Raw genomic sequence first — 16,868 nt, forward strand, 5'->3', positions numbered from 1 at the left:
TCCAGGCAGAGCATTACCAAATTCAGAACAACATCTACCATTGTGACAAAGAATGTCCTTTCACTCAATATTAAAGATTACCATCTGCTGCAAGTTTTAGGTAACCTTTCTGAATTAATGCCAATTCACAGCCAATATCATGATTTGTACCTGCACCCACTAGAAAATACTTAGAGCCAATTCTAAAATTACTTTACAAAGAATGATAATAGCTATGAAGAAGAACATTTCAGTCCAGCTTTTTGAGCTGATGCTGTTTTTTTAGCTTAATGCATAACTTAGTGCCAGTGCTATATTTTTCTTAACAAAATTGCAAACACTTCAAAATAATCAATTCTGAAAGGAAATGAGCATTAAACATCTATTCAGAGGAGCTATGCATCCCTGGATTAAAAAAAAGTTTCTTGCATCAGACAGTGCATTATCAGTTGACTAAAATAATAAAACTGCATTCATCAAAATCATAATGGAAAAAACATTAAACAACTTCACAGTAAATCATCTTATAAAATAGAGTCTATCGACTGTATTTTATTTCAGTTTCCAGTTCTACACATCACTGTAACAAAAATAACAAAAAATGCACATTGCCAGTTAGCCAGGTTCCTGTCCGCCATTCACTAATATAATTACTTATTAATGTACAATTCACTGTCAAATATAGCCCTTTATTGAGATCTACATTCCTTTACATGAGGTCGATATACTATGTGCAATTATCTTAGTGTGTGATCCAGTGATTTTTTTTTTCAGAACAAGTCCTGTTCATTTAGTGTTAATTATAGTATTGATTTGTCATTGTAGTTCCTTTTAAACGTTGTTCATCTTCAGTATTTCCAAAATGCAATAATAAACACATTGGTAACTCTGTTTTGTTGTGTGTCATTTCCTGATTGTTACCATGGAAGTTTACCTTTCATGATCAAATTTCTTGAGATAGAGAGTATATGAGTGTGGATACCTTAAAGTCTGAGGAATGACCAATTGTGTCCATGCTATTTGCTTTGACTGAAGTGGCTATAAGATATTTGAGGAAGTTCTTGTGTTAATGTTTTAAAAAATAGTGGAACAGAATTCCAGAAATCCTGTGTCACTAAATGTACTTTACAAGTCAAATTTTTGCAAATGTATTTATGGGAATTGCATAGTGCAGCTTATTTCTTACGCTTTTTTTTATGGATGAAAAGTGTATTATTGTGACAAATTCAATATCCATTACAGACAATTTTAAAACAGTGTCATTCAAATCAAAACAAAGGACGGTAATTAAATGGAGGCAACTGGAATCTTGTCTACTTGTTGGAGAGCCAAAAAACATTCTGCTGCCACTTCTCAGGCAGGTCGGCTCAATGAAGGGCCGTTCAGACATTTAAATGCATACAGATGGACCTTCCTCAATGTAAAGCTTTTTTTAGGTAGAAGGCTTTACTGGATGACAAGAGCTGCCAGCTAATCATAGACTGACAGCTCCATTATATGGCAGTGCTATGAGGGAGGCAGTAGATACTGTTAGGACAACATCAATTTGAGGTTCAAGGCAATCACTGGATCCCAGGCTGCAGATAAGTTTTTATTTATTCATTCACAGGATTATAGTGTCTCCAGCTAGGCCAGCATTTATTACCCATCCCTAATGGTTAAGAGTCAACCACACTGCTATGGGTCTGGAGTCATGTGTAGGCCAGACCAAGTAAGGATGGCACTTTCCTTCCCTAAATGACATTAGCGTACCAGATGAATTTTTCTGACAGTCAACAATGGATTCATGGTCATCACTAGTCTCTTAATTCCAGATTTATTTTTAATTGAATTCAAATTCCACCATCTGCTGTGGTGGAATTCAAACCTGAATTCCCTGAACATGATGTGGGTTTCTGGATTAACAATCCAGTGATAATACCACTGGGCTATCAATTTCCCCATGCCCTCGGTGGGAAAGGGATTGGCAGCACAGGCAGAGGGCAGATCTCATTCCCAATAATCCCAGCTCCATTATTCTCAATACCAGGTCTCTCAACTTGGCACAGTGCTTTAAAATAATGGACACTCCCATACTTCACCAAGCAATCTTCACGATTTTGCGTGCTGTGTTCACACATCTTGATCATTATCCTCCCAGTTACCACCAGTGGCTGCAGGACGTGGCAATTAAGTGGGCATTAGTTGCTCACGTAACATCCTCAATTGGCTAAAAGTAGGAAGCAGGTCCGTGGACTTTCATTACCAATGTTTAGTCAATGTGGAGGCAGCGAGCACCCACACCTCACCATCCTGCCTGATTTTATGTCCCTCCATTCCCCAAATCATCTCATGGGACAGCATTGAATTATACCCAAAGAATTTCCAATTAGGGTGAGGAAGTAAAGATGTAGAGCTTGGGAAATATCTGAAATTAATTATCCTTGCATCATTTTACATTTTATTGGCTATTTCATTTTACCTGGTTAATCTCTTCTAGGAGAAAGTGAGGATTGCAGATGCTGGAGATCAGAGCTGAAAATGTGTTGCTGGAAAAGCGCAGCAGGTCAGGCAGCATCCAAGGAACAGGAGAATCGACGTTTTGGGCATCAGCCTGAAGATGCCCGAAACGTCGATACTCCTGCTCCTTGGATGCTGCCTGACCTGCTGCGCTTTTCCAGCAACACATTTTCCGCTCGTACCTGGTTAATCTCCCTTGTTTAATTCATGTGATTTAAATTTTCATAATCATTTTCCAAGGGCAGACATCCAGCATGTCCATTAAAACTGGTTTGTTATTGACAAACTGAGTGAATTACTGAGTGTTGCCAAAGGCATTTTCCTAACAACTGCAAAATTTGCACTCTCCAGAGTTTCAAACCTCAATTGAGAAACAGAAAGGTTATTGATAAGCTGCAAATATTCATGATGATTTGTTCAACCCACTATCAGAACTAGCTGTTACATATTCATTAAGCTTGCAATCTTAAGAATTTTGGAGAAAATAATTAATTCCTTTGTAGTCTGCTGTTTTTTTTCAGAGAATCAAATAGGTTGATTTTAAAAAAGCTAGTCAACAAATGAATTGTTCCACTGCACTGTTGTGTAACCAGACCTCAGGTGTATCCAAACTAATGTGAAAATGAGAGAATAATCCGTCTTAATTTTGTTATATCGTTCAATGATATTTTGATTCTTTAGGCTGTGTTTACAAAGCCTTTTGTGTCATAGCTTCAGCGTCTTTGTAGAATGTCAATGCTGCTTGCTTCAGATGTATGGATATCACAAAGCAGGTGACAACCCTTAAATAAAACTGCTAGATTCACTAAGATGGTTGCTGAGAAGACTGACGTTTGACTGATGTTAAGTTTTAATGAACTGGCAGGATTCCTTTCAGATTGCTATGCTTCAGGTGTAAACAATTCTAGAATTGCACAAAACTAATACAAAAACAGCAGCAGAAGACTTTCATGATGCATGAGAGCCTCTCCAGGAGGTACTCTTGCACTGTTTTGAGTACCCAGCACTGCAATATAAATCCAAGCCTACATTCTGCACACAATAAAACTTGTTAACCTTGACTTGATAACATGTTGCTTGTTAATAAGAAAATTCATTTTGTCTGGATGTTTTGTGTGAGCAAACCATTTATCATCTGTATTTGATTACTTACAATGTGAAGCTGTAGGTAGTCTCCAAGCCCAGCAGAACTATCTACACGCACCAAAATGGCATCTTTTACATGCGTGTCAAATCCCACCGCCAGTCTGTCTGCTCGGGTGCTTGGTCTGTCATTGGGAGGCCATGTATAAGTGATTAGTCCACCACCTCGGCTAAAGATGTATGTTGTGCCAGCTGAGAAAAGAAAATATGTGGTTTCAAAAGATTGCCTTTTAAATATACAGTATAGGACCAATATAGACTATTTAGTCTTCAATGAATTACAATTATCTGGCCAAATGCGTACCTGAAAATAATTTATATGGTAAATATGTATATTATTTGCATTATAACAAAATTTTTATGATCTGAAATGCATAAAATATATAAACTACTCTAGATACCATTGACACACTGATGATAGCCCTTTTATAAACCTTACACCAGTATTATGTAAACTCTACTTAGTACATACGTTATAAATGACTATCATGGATTCCAGGTGACACTAATAGACTTAGTGAAGTGATGAGCCACTTGGATATGTTACTCATTACTCACTGCCAATCATCTATTAAAAAGAAATCCAACTCCTGCATGGTGTTCTTAAGTCACCTCAGGCAGGGATGCCTAATGCACTATGAATGCCGCTGGCAGAGTGGTTTTGTGTGCTGTGAGCCTAGGAACACCAAGCAACATAAACACAATAGATACAAATATCTCAACATGTATCTGATTTATAAAGCAGGTAGAAATGAAGATACTCCTGTGGTGTCACACAGTGATTCAAATTGGCTTATCATCCCCTACTGATTTATGATCAGTATAGTACATCAGCAAATAAATGTTGACTACCTCCTGCATTTGTTGGAGATATCAGCCCAAAATTTAGGAAGTGAGAAATCATTCTTGTAGCTAATTTATTCTTCTGAAACCCACTTCCTCTTTGAAGCTAACTGCAAAACCCCGGAGTACGGGTGAAGGAGGACAGAAGGAGGCAGTCAGTCTAGTCAGGAAGGAGATTATTTAACTGTGTCATTGAGGCTGGTGGACAGGAATGAGAATTGGATCAGGAGTTAGGATCCAATGGAATGATCCCTGACAGAAAGTAAGTGATCAAGGTTGGAATGTAGTTGTCTTGTTGATGCCAGTCAAGACAGTAATAGACAGAGACGAGGAGGTAGAGGAGGCCAAGGGAGCATCTTACTCCTCCTGAACCTCAAGTGAACCGCATAAAGGAATCAATCCAGAAACACCAGGGTTTCTTCTGGCTACCAAGCAACTCCTTCCATGGTTTAGCTGTCATGGTGACTTTTGCATGGGCCTGCAAAACTCTGAAATTTAACATGCAGTTGCAATCCTGATTATATCATCAGGCTGAAACTATTTGATTTAAATTGAAGCCCCTTCAGCAGGAGTTTCTAACTGGCTTCAACATCAGAAAAGATGAAATGTCACTGGATGAAGATGGTGCATCCTATGGGCAGAAAACAAGCTCAGGCAATTTTAATCCACCCATGCACTGCATCCACTGGGTGAAATGTAAATTTGATTTTGATGGATTGTTCTTGTTTCTGGCCACTTCTCATGTGTTAAACCTAGTTTTATAGTTATGGCAACAATATGCTCTTTCAGCTTCTTTTCTCTGGATTATGGAAGACAGTTTCAAGGATCTGATGTGACTGTAAAGAATTCATTAAAATTCATTTTGTACTGTTTACACGAGATCTCCTTCCACAAGATCATTGTCACCAAATGGTGCCACATGCACATCATGCAGCCTCATCATTGGACCCATGGGTGTGGAAGGGAGTTTGGTACTAAAGTGGGATGCTGAGACGATGTTTAATGGCCATGTTAATGTAAGGGTAAATGATGATCACTGTGTTAAAATTCCACAAGACTGAAATCTATGTCATACTGGTCAACTATTTAATTGCAGGTTTATTTTTGTGTCATGAAACAGTAAAGAAAACTGCAACAGTGATTTGAAAATTATGTTCCTTCCCCAGTATTTTCCAAATATTTTCATCCAATTTGTTGTTCCATATTCTAGTCTCTCCTGAACTGAGAAAGCAAGCAGATAGACAATCTGGTACTTTCAGCCAGCTGCTTGAATGTGCGTGAGACAGGGATGTGATCATTTACCCTCCTATTTTTCTTTATCCCTCAAGGGAACTGCTTTGATGGTTCAGCATCTCCCCAGTGTTTTCCACGTGGATGTGGCCAATAACAGAAAAGAATCCATATCTTACCACTCTTTAGTTCAATACAATGGTGCATGCAAGCAGTCCATCAAACCCAATGATTAAAATATAAAAGAAAACAATTAGAAAACAATTTCATTGGTCCTTTATTAATTTAGTTATTTTTGTCTACATTTAATGGGTTATCTTTAAAATATCATTTTTATACATTGTTCTTTAGATATCTTAGAGAAGCATTCATTATTTTTTGCAATCTAAAGTTGTGTTATATTTTGTTTTGTAACAAACACACTTTCCTGGCACATAGCTGTGACTCTAACCTTGTGGCTCAACACACTAAAGAGAATCAATGTTTATATCTCTTTCATGATACTGGTGAAGAGCCATCAAAAGCTAAGCTCCAGTTATTAAGTGGAAGCAAAGTTTGACAATACCTTTTATCAAACACCAAGGCAAAAATAGGACATAAAATGCTTAGAATGAATAGGTCACTGAATATTTGGCAGGTGCAGTGAGTTGGATACATGCCTTTCACCTCCAGGATCTTTCAAATCCAGCCAAGACTGAGTGGTTGATAGCGTATCATTTTTCTGGCTTGAACTGTTCTAAATGAAGTGTCTTCGTGGTCCAGATCTTACAAGGCATGCGTCTATAATATGCAAGTACTCCTAATTCAACACCAATTGGCACTAATTGATAATCTAACTCAGAGAAGCAAAAACATGATTGTGGTGGAAAACAAAAGGTTCAGAGTTGAGTTGGCAGCTTACTGTTAGAATAAAAGGAGCTTTATGTTGCATATAATTGAAGAAATGTTTCCTGTAAATACTTAACTGCTACAACTGGCAGGGAGACGGTGACAGGGAGTATTTTAAACATCAATGACGAGTGAATTGATGTCAGATGGGAGTTAAAGGAAATCTCATACCTGACGCCATGTCTCTTTCAACATACATTTATAGGATTACATATATCCGATATATGACGTAAAAAGAGGTTATTCAACCCAACCTGCTTACACAGCCAAGAAAACTCTCCTTGTGTCTCTACCCATGTTTGCTCCCCTGCATTTACCATCATAACTATCTATTTCTTTCTCTCTCATAGATTTGGCCATCTTTCCCTTAAATGCATCCATACTGTTTACTTCAAACATTCTAAATGGCACTGAATTCCAACTACTGATCTTTCTTTGTGTAAACAAAAACATTTTATCCGAATTTTTAATTGGATTTCTTAATGAATATTGATAGCCTCCAGTTATGCCTTTCCCTACAAGATGAAACATTGTTTTGTGTACACTCAATTAAACTCATAGCTTTAAAGATCTCGGTTAGGCTACCCTTCAGTCTTTTTTTCCAACAGCAAAGAAACACAGGGTGTCCATTCTTTCTTGACATGTATACCCCCGCATGTCTGGTATAATGCTTGCAAATCTTCTCTGCACATTATCTAGTGCCTCTATATCCTGTATATATGAGACCAAAACTACACGCAGTATTCTAAGTGTGATCTAACCAAAGTTCAATAGGGCTTTATAATATACCTTATCTACTTTTTAATTTTTTTTTTCAATTCTGTTCCTTTATCCCATCTGAATTTAAATGGTTCAAGTATGATTCTTCCAACCAAATGTACTCTTTCATTCTTTATAAGTTTTTTTTGTCCATGTTGTATGTTTGTTAATGTCCTCCTGGAATGTGTTGCAGTGTGCCTCTACATTGACTATAGTCCCTAAATGCCCTTTCCAAAATGCAAGTTTGGATGTTCCCATCGAGAAAGGGAAACAGGAATTGGGACTTCATCTCAATCCCAAAACCAAAACCATTCTCAGAAGAAAGCGGTCACAGTCTTTGGTATTTTCACAAAGGTTCCCTCATAACAAATGAAAATAGTTTGAACCATTAATAGTAAGCAGGCTGTCAAAGCTACAGGGTCAATTGGGCCGACTGTCAGTTTGAGACAAGATGCAGATTGCATTAGAAGGTCAACAATAATTTTCACATGGAAGCACCTTCTCATCTTTTTTTTAGGAAAGGTTTAAATAGAGAGCATATTAAGCTGCCAAATTATCACTGTTGATGGTGGGCTTGGGGATAGATCAGTCCACAAGATGGCCTTTGGTGGCCCCTGTGCCCAAACAGGCAGAGGGGACGTATAGGCTCATCTGGACTGTTGGTTCCCCCCTCATCTACTCTGTAGACTTGCCTGCACTCATTTAAATGGACTCCTATTGAATCAGGAACCTGAAGGCCAACCAGAAAGCTCCATTTAGCCTCCTTTAATGTATCTTTAACAAGGTTCCAATTGGCTACTTGCCAGGAACCTCCATTCCTAACTTCCTTGGTGCATGAAAATTGAGCCTTTTGTGTCTTTCACAAATTTAAAAATTATGTTTTTGATTTCAAAGCCCATTAACATAAATTGTGAACAAGAAATCTTTGTGCAACACCACTTGCAAATTTCTGCCACTCTGAAGAAGTGTCTTTTACTCCTTTGTTTTCTGTTTTGAAAACAACTGGTAATCCATTCCACCATTTGTCACCTAACTGGGCATTTCCTGACATTATTCAGACATTTATTATAAGCACGTTCTCAAAACTCCTTTGAAAATTCCCCACACAAAACCCCCATTGCCAATTTCAAGATGTTCAGCAAATCCTCCAATTTCCTCCACACACCAAGCATTCACTTATTAGTTATGTTCCTGCTCATGTTGGCAGCCAGATTCTGAACTTGGCCGACTGTCAGGCATGAAATCTATTGAGAAATCACAGCATCCAGTAAATTCAAGCCTTCAATTCAAAAATATGAATCTTGACCCAACCCACGGTCCTGTGGAAATATCAGGCTTGGATGTTCAAAAGGAATTCATTTCAAAACCTTTCGAACAAAGATTGGTGTACTGCTGAGAAAAGACATTTTGTCAAGCTGTTCATCGTGCACTCTTTGGGACTATTTGCAGAAAGTACAAGTATAAAGGAGAACCAACGTTCATACTGTACAAGAGAAGAATGCTAATTGGTTGGTAAGTGGAATCCAATTGGTAGAGGCATTGCCATGGGAAATGCACCAGTTACTGTTTGAAATATAGGAACAAAGGTAGGCCATTCAGCCTGTCAAGCCTGCCCCATCACGTGTTACGATCATGGCTGTTCAAACATTTCAATGAGTATTACCAATCCCATCTCCATAATCCTGTATATGGTGCTAATCAGAAATCTTTCAATCTCACCCTGACACTTACTCAAAGACTGAACATCCACAGGACTTGATGGTCGAGGATTTCAAGGTTGAAGTAAAAACAATTCTTATTTCAGACTAAGCAGCATCAACTTTGTTTAAATTGTACCCCCTGGTTCTAAACTCCCCAGCCGGGGAAAACATTTCACCTGCATCTACCTTGTGTATCTTTTTTAAGTAGCTTTTATGTTACAATTACACCACCTCTCATTCTTTTCAACTCAAGAGAAAGCATGCCCAGCTTTCAGCATTTCTCCTCTTAGTACAGTCCGCCATCCTGGAAAGGTCTGGTGAATCCTTTTTTTTGCACTCCCTCTATGGTAATATTCTCTTTCCCGAGGTAAAGAAACTAAAACTGCACACAGTACTCCAAGTGCAGTCGAACCAAAATCCTACACAGTTGAAGCAAGACTTCACAACTTATGTACTCCAATCCTGATGATGGACAGTTAACTGTCAAGCTTTGTATAATTTTAATCCAGACATGTTCAATTCTGATCCCCTTGCTCTAGGAAAGATGTTGTGAAACTTGAAAGGGTTCAGAATAGATTTACAAGGATGTTGGCAAGGTTGGAGGGTTTGAGCTATAGAGAGAGGCTGAATAAACTGGGGTTGTTTTCATTGGAGCATCAGAGGCTGAGGGGTGACATTATAATATTACAATATTTTTACAATATATATTAATTATATAGAAGATGGTATTAGTAATAACATTAGCGGGGGGATCCAAGATGGCGGTGACCCAGCAAGTCTGAGTCTATAGTGGTCCTCCCAAGACTTCGGCAAAATGAGTCACCCACCCCCACCACACTCACCAAATCATTTAAAATAGCTATTTAATTTAATTAGTTGCTCAGTGTTGAATTTAAACAATTTAATCTTCAGACTAAAGGGAAGGGAGCCCGCAGCTCTCAGCAAGCAGGAACCCCTCCCCCACCCTCTCCAGCTGCAGCAGAGGCGTCCACAGCCGCCCCGGGGGACTTACCTACAGTGGCGAGCCTTGTGGAAATGATCTCCAAACTGGATGCGAAGATCGACGCTTTTATTGAAGAATCCCGAAGTCGATGGGACTCACTCTCGGCCGCGCTGCAAAAGCACGACCGAGACATTAAAGAAATCGAGCACAGAGTCGGAGGGGCGGAGTTGAAGGCCGCAACCTCCGAAACTAGCACAATCGGCTGTGGATCGGGTCCGGACACTCGAACAGTGAGTCCGGACCTTAGAGAATCATATTGATGACCTCGATAATCAAGGTCGTCGAAAAAATATTCGTTTGCTAGGCCTTCCCGAATGGGAAGAGGAAGGCCAGCTTACAGCGTTTCTCAAGCAGTGGCTGCCACAGCTTTTAAATCTGGAGGCTGGATCAGGCCAGGTAAGGGTGGAATGGGCCTACCGGGTTGCAATACGCGGGCCCGGCTCGAACCAGCGCCCTCGCCCGGTCCTGTTCCGGCTGCAGAGCTATAGGGAGAGGCAGATACTCCTAGAAGCCTCTAGAAATCTTGGAAAAGATTCCCAAGCCATGATCTATAAAGGATGCAAGATCATGTTATTCCAGGACTTTTCCCCAGCTCTGGTGTGAAAGAGGAAGGCATTCGATGAGGTGAAGAAGTGTTTAAGGGATATAAAAATTCAGTACTCCTTATGCTACCCAGCGACGCTACGCTTTAACCAAGAAGGATCCGTGTATAACTTCGGATCGCCAGAAAAGGCTAAGGAATTTTTGGACTCTCTTAGATAAATTGTAAGAGACAATGGATGTTGGTTTGCCTTTCCCCCACTCCGGTTTATATCCCCCCCACTTTTTCTTTTTTCTTACCTTACTGTTTAATATTATCTTGGGGGGTGGGGAGAGGGATTTATTTATTTGTTCTCTATTTAACTATATATGTATGTATATATATGTGTGTGTATATGTATGTGTATGTTATATGTGTATATATATAAGCCGGGGGGTTTAGTTAATGTTGGTGGGGGAAGGTGGTTACCTTATTCTATTTTACCTCTGTCTCTAGGAGCAGGGTTGTTTTCCCTTGCTATTTTGTATAATTATATTTAAGTATTATTTGCTGAGGTTGTAATTTTATAGTTATATATGTTTATACATGGTATTAACATTACCAAATATATCCAGGTGTGGGTGGGGGGGGGGGCAGTGTGGGGGTAGGGTGCTCACTGTTAACTCTAGCTTTGTATTATATCTGAATTCTCCTCATCCTATTGAGGAGCGCCTGGGTCAAGGGTGGGGCATTGGTTGCGAGAGGATACGATGGACCTTTGGAAAGGAAGTGACACCCCCTGGGAACAAGGGGGAAAATCTCCATTTAAATACGTTTTATACGTTTTATTTTTTTATTATTTAGAAATAGTTTTTTGTTATACTGTTGTGAGTGTATTAGAGAGCCTTTATTTTTGTGAATTTTATATGCTCTATGCTCAGAATGTTCTGGATAGGGTTTCCCCTCCCGAGGGGTCTCGGATTTGCCCGGATGATTATGGTTGATCAGTCGGTTAAGTGGTGCACCTGGAATGTCAAGGGGAGTAATTCGCCAGTCAAAAGGAAGAAAATATTATCAAATCTTAAGAAAGAAAGAGTTGGTATAGCTCTCCTACAGGAGACACATCTGTTGGATAAAGAACACTTGAAATTACAACAGGGTGGATTTGATCAGGCCTTTTTTTCTTCTTTTAGCTCAAAAAGTAGGGGAGTTGTTATTCTTATTCGGAAGAATTTCCCTTTCAAAATCCTAAATCAGATAAAAGATGAATCTGGACGATATATTCTGATTAAAGCCCTTATAAATGGAGAAGAATATGGGATTTTAAATTTGTACTGCCCCCCGGCACACCCCTTTAAATTTATAACGGAAGCCTTCTCAAAATTGATGGCTCTTGGTGCCCATCATACAATTATAGGGGGAGACTTTAATTGTATTATGGATCCGGAAATAGATAGGATTCCCAAGAGTAATGCAGGAGTATCTCCCAGATCTAGGCAATTGGTGGATCTGAACAAAGAATTAGGATTAGTAGATGTATGGAGATGTCTTCATCCACAGGGCAGAGATTTTTCTTTTTACTCCAATCCACATAAATGCCATACCAGAATTGATATGTTTTTTGCCCCCTCAATTTTTTAAAATTCCATATCATCCTGTAAAATAGGTAGTATAGTAATTTCCGACCATGCTGCTGTATATATGAAAACCAAGGCAAGGAATAATGAGACATCCCTTTGGCATTGGCGTATGGACCCCTTCCTAATGAAAGACAGTAAATTTGTAAAGTACTTTTCTCAAGAATTTAAAACTTTTTTAAAAATTAATTTAGGTATGGCTAGTAACCCATCAATGATGTGGGAGACCATCAAAGCTTACACGCGAGTTTTGATCATCTCCTACTCAGCGACCCAGAAAAAATTGAAGGGAGAACAATAGCGTCTGCTTGAAGCTCACTTAAAAGCAGCTGAAACTGCATACGCTGATAGACCTTCTATTATTAAATTGCAAAGGATTATGGCCCTTAAGACAGCTCTAAACACTACGCTTACCAAACGGCTAAGCGGGAAATATTATTTGCAAAACAAAGGTTATATGAATTTGGCGACATACCAGGTAGATACTTAGCATTTCTTGCAAAGAAAAAAAAGGCCCCTCAAACTATCACATCTATCAAGGAAAGTACGGGCATTTTGACTCATGATCATAAAAAGATTAATGCAATCTTTAGAAAATTTTATTCTGATTTATATAAATCGCAGGATTGTGAAGACAGGACTAGGAGGATGCAATCATTTTTTAAAAATTTGACCTTTCCAAGCCTAACTCTAGAACAGGTATCGGTCTTAAATGCTCCCCTAACAGTCCAAGAAATACTTGACACAAACAGGCAACTTCAGAGCGGTAAGGCACCTGGCCCAGATGGTTTTCAAGCTGAATTCTATAAAGAATTTACAGGAATATTGGCTGGTCCACTTATGGACATGTATAACTATGCATATAGTCAGGGCTGTCTCCCGCCTTCGCTGAAAGAGGCAAATATCTCTCTTATCCTTAAAAAAGGAAAGGATCCAGAAGATTGTGCATCATACAGACCAATATCCTTGCTAAATGTAGATTTTAAAATCCTTTCTAAAACGTTAGCATTGAGACGAGAAAGGGTATTGCCACATATCATAAAGGAAGATCAGACGGGGTTTATTAAGGGCCGGAGATCATCCAATAATATTAGAAGGGTTTTGAATATGATTCAAGCCTGCCATCAGGGAAAGATACCAGGAGTAGTAGTTTCATTAGACGCGGAAAAGGCATTTGATAGGGTTGAATGGTCATCTTTGTTTTACACATTGGAAAGGTTTGGCATTGGAAAGGTGTTTACCAAATGAGTCTCAACATTGTATAGTGATCCCAAAGCAGTTGTGGTTACCAATGGATTAGGTTCGGATAGCTTCAGTGTGGGTAGGGGCTGCCGTCAGGGATGTCCTCTCTCGCCATTGTTATTTACGCTAATAATTGAACCACTAGCAGAAGCTATACGAGCTGATCCTAATATAACGGCCCCGAGGATTGGTACAGGTAAAGATAAAATTACCCTGTATGCAGATGATGTTCTTTTATTCCTCAGTAATCCTCTGATGTCCGGACCTCACTTAATCCAAGTTATTAATACATTTAGTCCATCCTCAGGCAATAAAATTAATTTCTCAAAATCGGAGGTTATGCCAATGGGTGGCCTTGCTATGATACCTCACTGAGTGGATGGATCCCATTTTCCCTTTCGTTGGTCCCTGGATAGTTTCTTACATTTAGGCATTTTTATTACCCAGTATTTGGTCAGTTATACAAGGCTAACTTTGTGCATTTACTGGAAAGGATAAGGCAGGACCTCCAGCGATGGGGAGACCTTCCAATTTCTTGGCTGGGTAGAATAGCACTAATTAAAATGAATGTCCTGCCCCGTCTCCTGTACTCTATGAGAATGCTTCTGGTGATGCTGCCAAGGCTGGCACTATGTAAATTATATGGCTGGTTGGGTTCCTTTATCTGGAATCATAGACGGCCTCTCATTAAGCTGAAGAAGCTACAGCTTCCACAGGCAAGGGGAGGATTGGACTTCTCAGATTTTAGGAAATATCACTGAAGTTCCTTATTAAGTTACATAGCTGATTGGGTCTTGCTTGATCCACAATCAATCTGGCTGGACATCGAGGCTTCTCAAGTAAAATGCCCACTTATTAACCTTTTATTTTCAGACAAGAGGAAAATTATTACGGATTACTGTAAAAACCCTATAATACTAAATACAATTAAAGCTTGGAATATAATGCGGCAAAATGAGGGCAACTCACGTAAAACATCCCCCTATGCGCCGATAGTGGGAGCATGGGGATTCCAACCAGAGTTTACAGATGCCACTTTTAAACTCTGGAGATCCAGGGGTATCTCATGTCTAGGGGACCTATTTAAAGATGGGGTCCTGATGTCTTTTGAACAGCTGCGTCAGAAATTCGGATTACCTAATGGAGACCTCTATCGATACTTCCAAATTCGAGACTATATACAGAAGAAGACTACGTTATTAGATAGTCTTTATAAATCAGATAGAGAATGTAGAGTACTACGACCAATGGGGGTATCTTCCATCAGTACTATTTATCATTTACTACATGATGAAGTATCGGGAGATATGGACAATCTGCTTAAAACATGGGATCAGGAATTGGGACTAGAAATCTCTATAGAAACGTGGAACGACATTTGGGAAAACGCCAGAAGAATCACCATCTGCAACAGAACTCAGGCTATCCAGCTGTAGATACTTCATAGGGCCCGTATAGCACTGGATCGATTGGCAAAATTTAAGGCAGGGCATCTCCAATGTGTCCCAAATGGAAAATAGAGGTGGGCACTCTTGTACATTGTCTATGGACCTGTCATAAGATCCGTAGATACTGGACTAAAGTAGCAAGTGCCCTGACAGAAATTTTAGGAACGGAAATTAAAGTGGACCCCGTATCTCTCCTTTTGGGCTTTTCGAACTTATCCTCCCTGGACATGCATGGGAAGAGACTATTTTCTATTCTCTCTTTCTGTGCAAGGAAAAATATTTTGGTAAACTGGGTGGCTGAGGGCCCCCCGGACTCTCAAATTGGCACAGATTAATTATGGAATGTACTCTCCTTGACTTCCTTACAAATATGGTGCACCGAAAGACAGAATTATTTTACAAAATATGGCAGCCCTTCTTGAATTATATGAATACAGATATTTCGGCCATCCTAACAAGGGGCTTTTATTTAATTGAGATTACAAACCTGGCTGGTCCGGGGCCCCTTGGGAGAGGAATCCCGCATGAATACAGGTTTTGTTACATTTGATGTTAACACATTCCGAGCATGTATCTCACTACCCAATTTCTATGTTATCCGCTGTTTTTTTTACCTCTTTCTCTCATTTGAATAATGTAAGAGACTTAAATATACACTCTGGTTAGTTGTAGGTTAGATTAGTAGTTAGTTGAGTTTTGTTTATTTTCCGCGGTATTTTTCTTTTGTTAAATTTTGGTTATTATATATTTAAGATTTAATTGTATATCAATGTTTGTACTTGAGAGTTTTGTTTATTTTTGTAAACTTGTAAAATGTTAAATTTCTAATAAAAATATTGATACAATTTTTTAAAAAAGTAATAACATTAGCAAATTTGCTGATGATACTAAGGTGGGTGGCAGGGTGAAATGTGAGGAGGATGTTAGAAGATTGCAGGGTGACCTGGACAAGTTAGGTGAGTGGTCAGATGCAGTTTAATGTGGATAAATGTATGGTTATCCACTTTGGTGGCTAGAACAGGAAGGCAGATTACTACCTAAATGGAATCAATTTAGGTAAAGGGGCAGTACAAAGAGATCTGGGTTTTCTTGTATACCAGTCAATGATGGTAAGCATGCAGGTACAGCAGGTAGTGAAGAAAGCTAATAGCATGCTAGCCTTCATAACAAGAGGGATTGAGTATAGAAGCAAAGACGTTCTTCTGCAGCTGTACAGGGCCCTGGTGAGACCACACCTGGAGTATTGTGTGCAGTTCTGGTCTCCAAATTTGAGGAAAGACTCTGGCTATTGAGGGAGCAGCATAGGTTCACGAGGTCAATTCCTGGAATGGCGGGACTACCTTACGCTGAAAGACTGGAACGACTGGGCTTGTATACCCTTGAGTTTAGAAGACTGAGAGGGGATCTGGTTGAGACATATAAGATTATTAAAGGATTGGACACTCTGGAGGCAGGAAACATGTTTCCGCTGAGGGTGAGTGCCGAACCAGAGGACGCAGCTTAAAAATACAGGGTAGACCATTTAGGACAGAGATGAGGAGAAACTTCTTCATCCAGAGAGTGGTGGCTGTGTGGAATGCTCTGCCCCAGAGGGCAGTGGAGGCCCAGTCTCTGGATTAATTTAAGAAAGAGTTGGATAGAGCTCTCAAGGATAGTGGAATCAAGGGTTATGGAGATAAGGCAGGAACAGGATACTGATTAAGGATGATCAGCCATCATCATATTGAATGGTGGTGCAGGCTCGAAGGGCAGAATGGCCTACTCCTGCATCTATTGTCTATTGTCTATTATGGGGGCATGAATAGGGTGATCAGTGAAGATTTTTTCCCCAGGGTAAAGGAGTACAAAACTAGAAGGGATAGGTTTAGGGTGAGATTTAAAAGGAATCTAAGGGGCAACTTCTTCACACATGAACTTTCCATTCCCTAAGAATGGGAGCCTTTGTACTAATATATGCAGATTTAGTACACACCAATG

General features: G+C 39.4%; 1 protein-coding gene across 32 annotated transcripts in view; it reads right to left on the reverse strand.

Moving 5' to 3' along the window:
* The window catches only part of nrxn1a (neurexin 1a), a 1,866,202-nt gene that overhangs the window by 427,169 nt on the left and 1,422,165 nt on the right, over positions 1–16,868 (reverse strand). For all 32 annotated transcript variants that reach the window (XM_072580867.1, XM_072580862.1, XM_072580863.1 and 29 more), the window contains one exon: positions 3,632–3,813. In XM_072580867.1, coding sequence (XP_072436968.1) covers positions 3,632–3,813 — 182 coding nt within the window. The remainder of the gene's footprint in view (positions 1–3,631; positions 3,814–16,868) is intronic.

This window comes from Chiloscyllium punctatum, chromosome 11 (assembly GCF_047496795.1).
Source record: "Chiloscyllium punctatum isolate Juve2018m chromosome 11, sChiPun1.3, whole genome shotgun sequence".
In the NCBI taxonomy this organism is placed as follows: domain Eukaryota; kingdom Metazoa; phylum Chordata; class Chondrichthyes; order Orectolobiformes; family Hemiscylliidae; genus Chiloscyllium; species Chiloscyllium punctatum.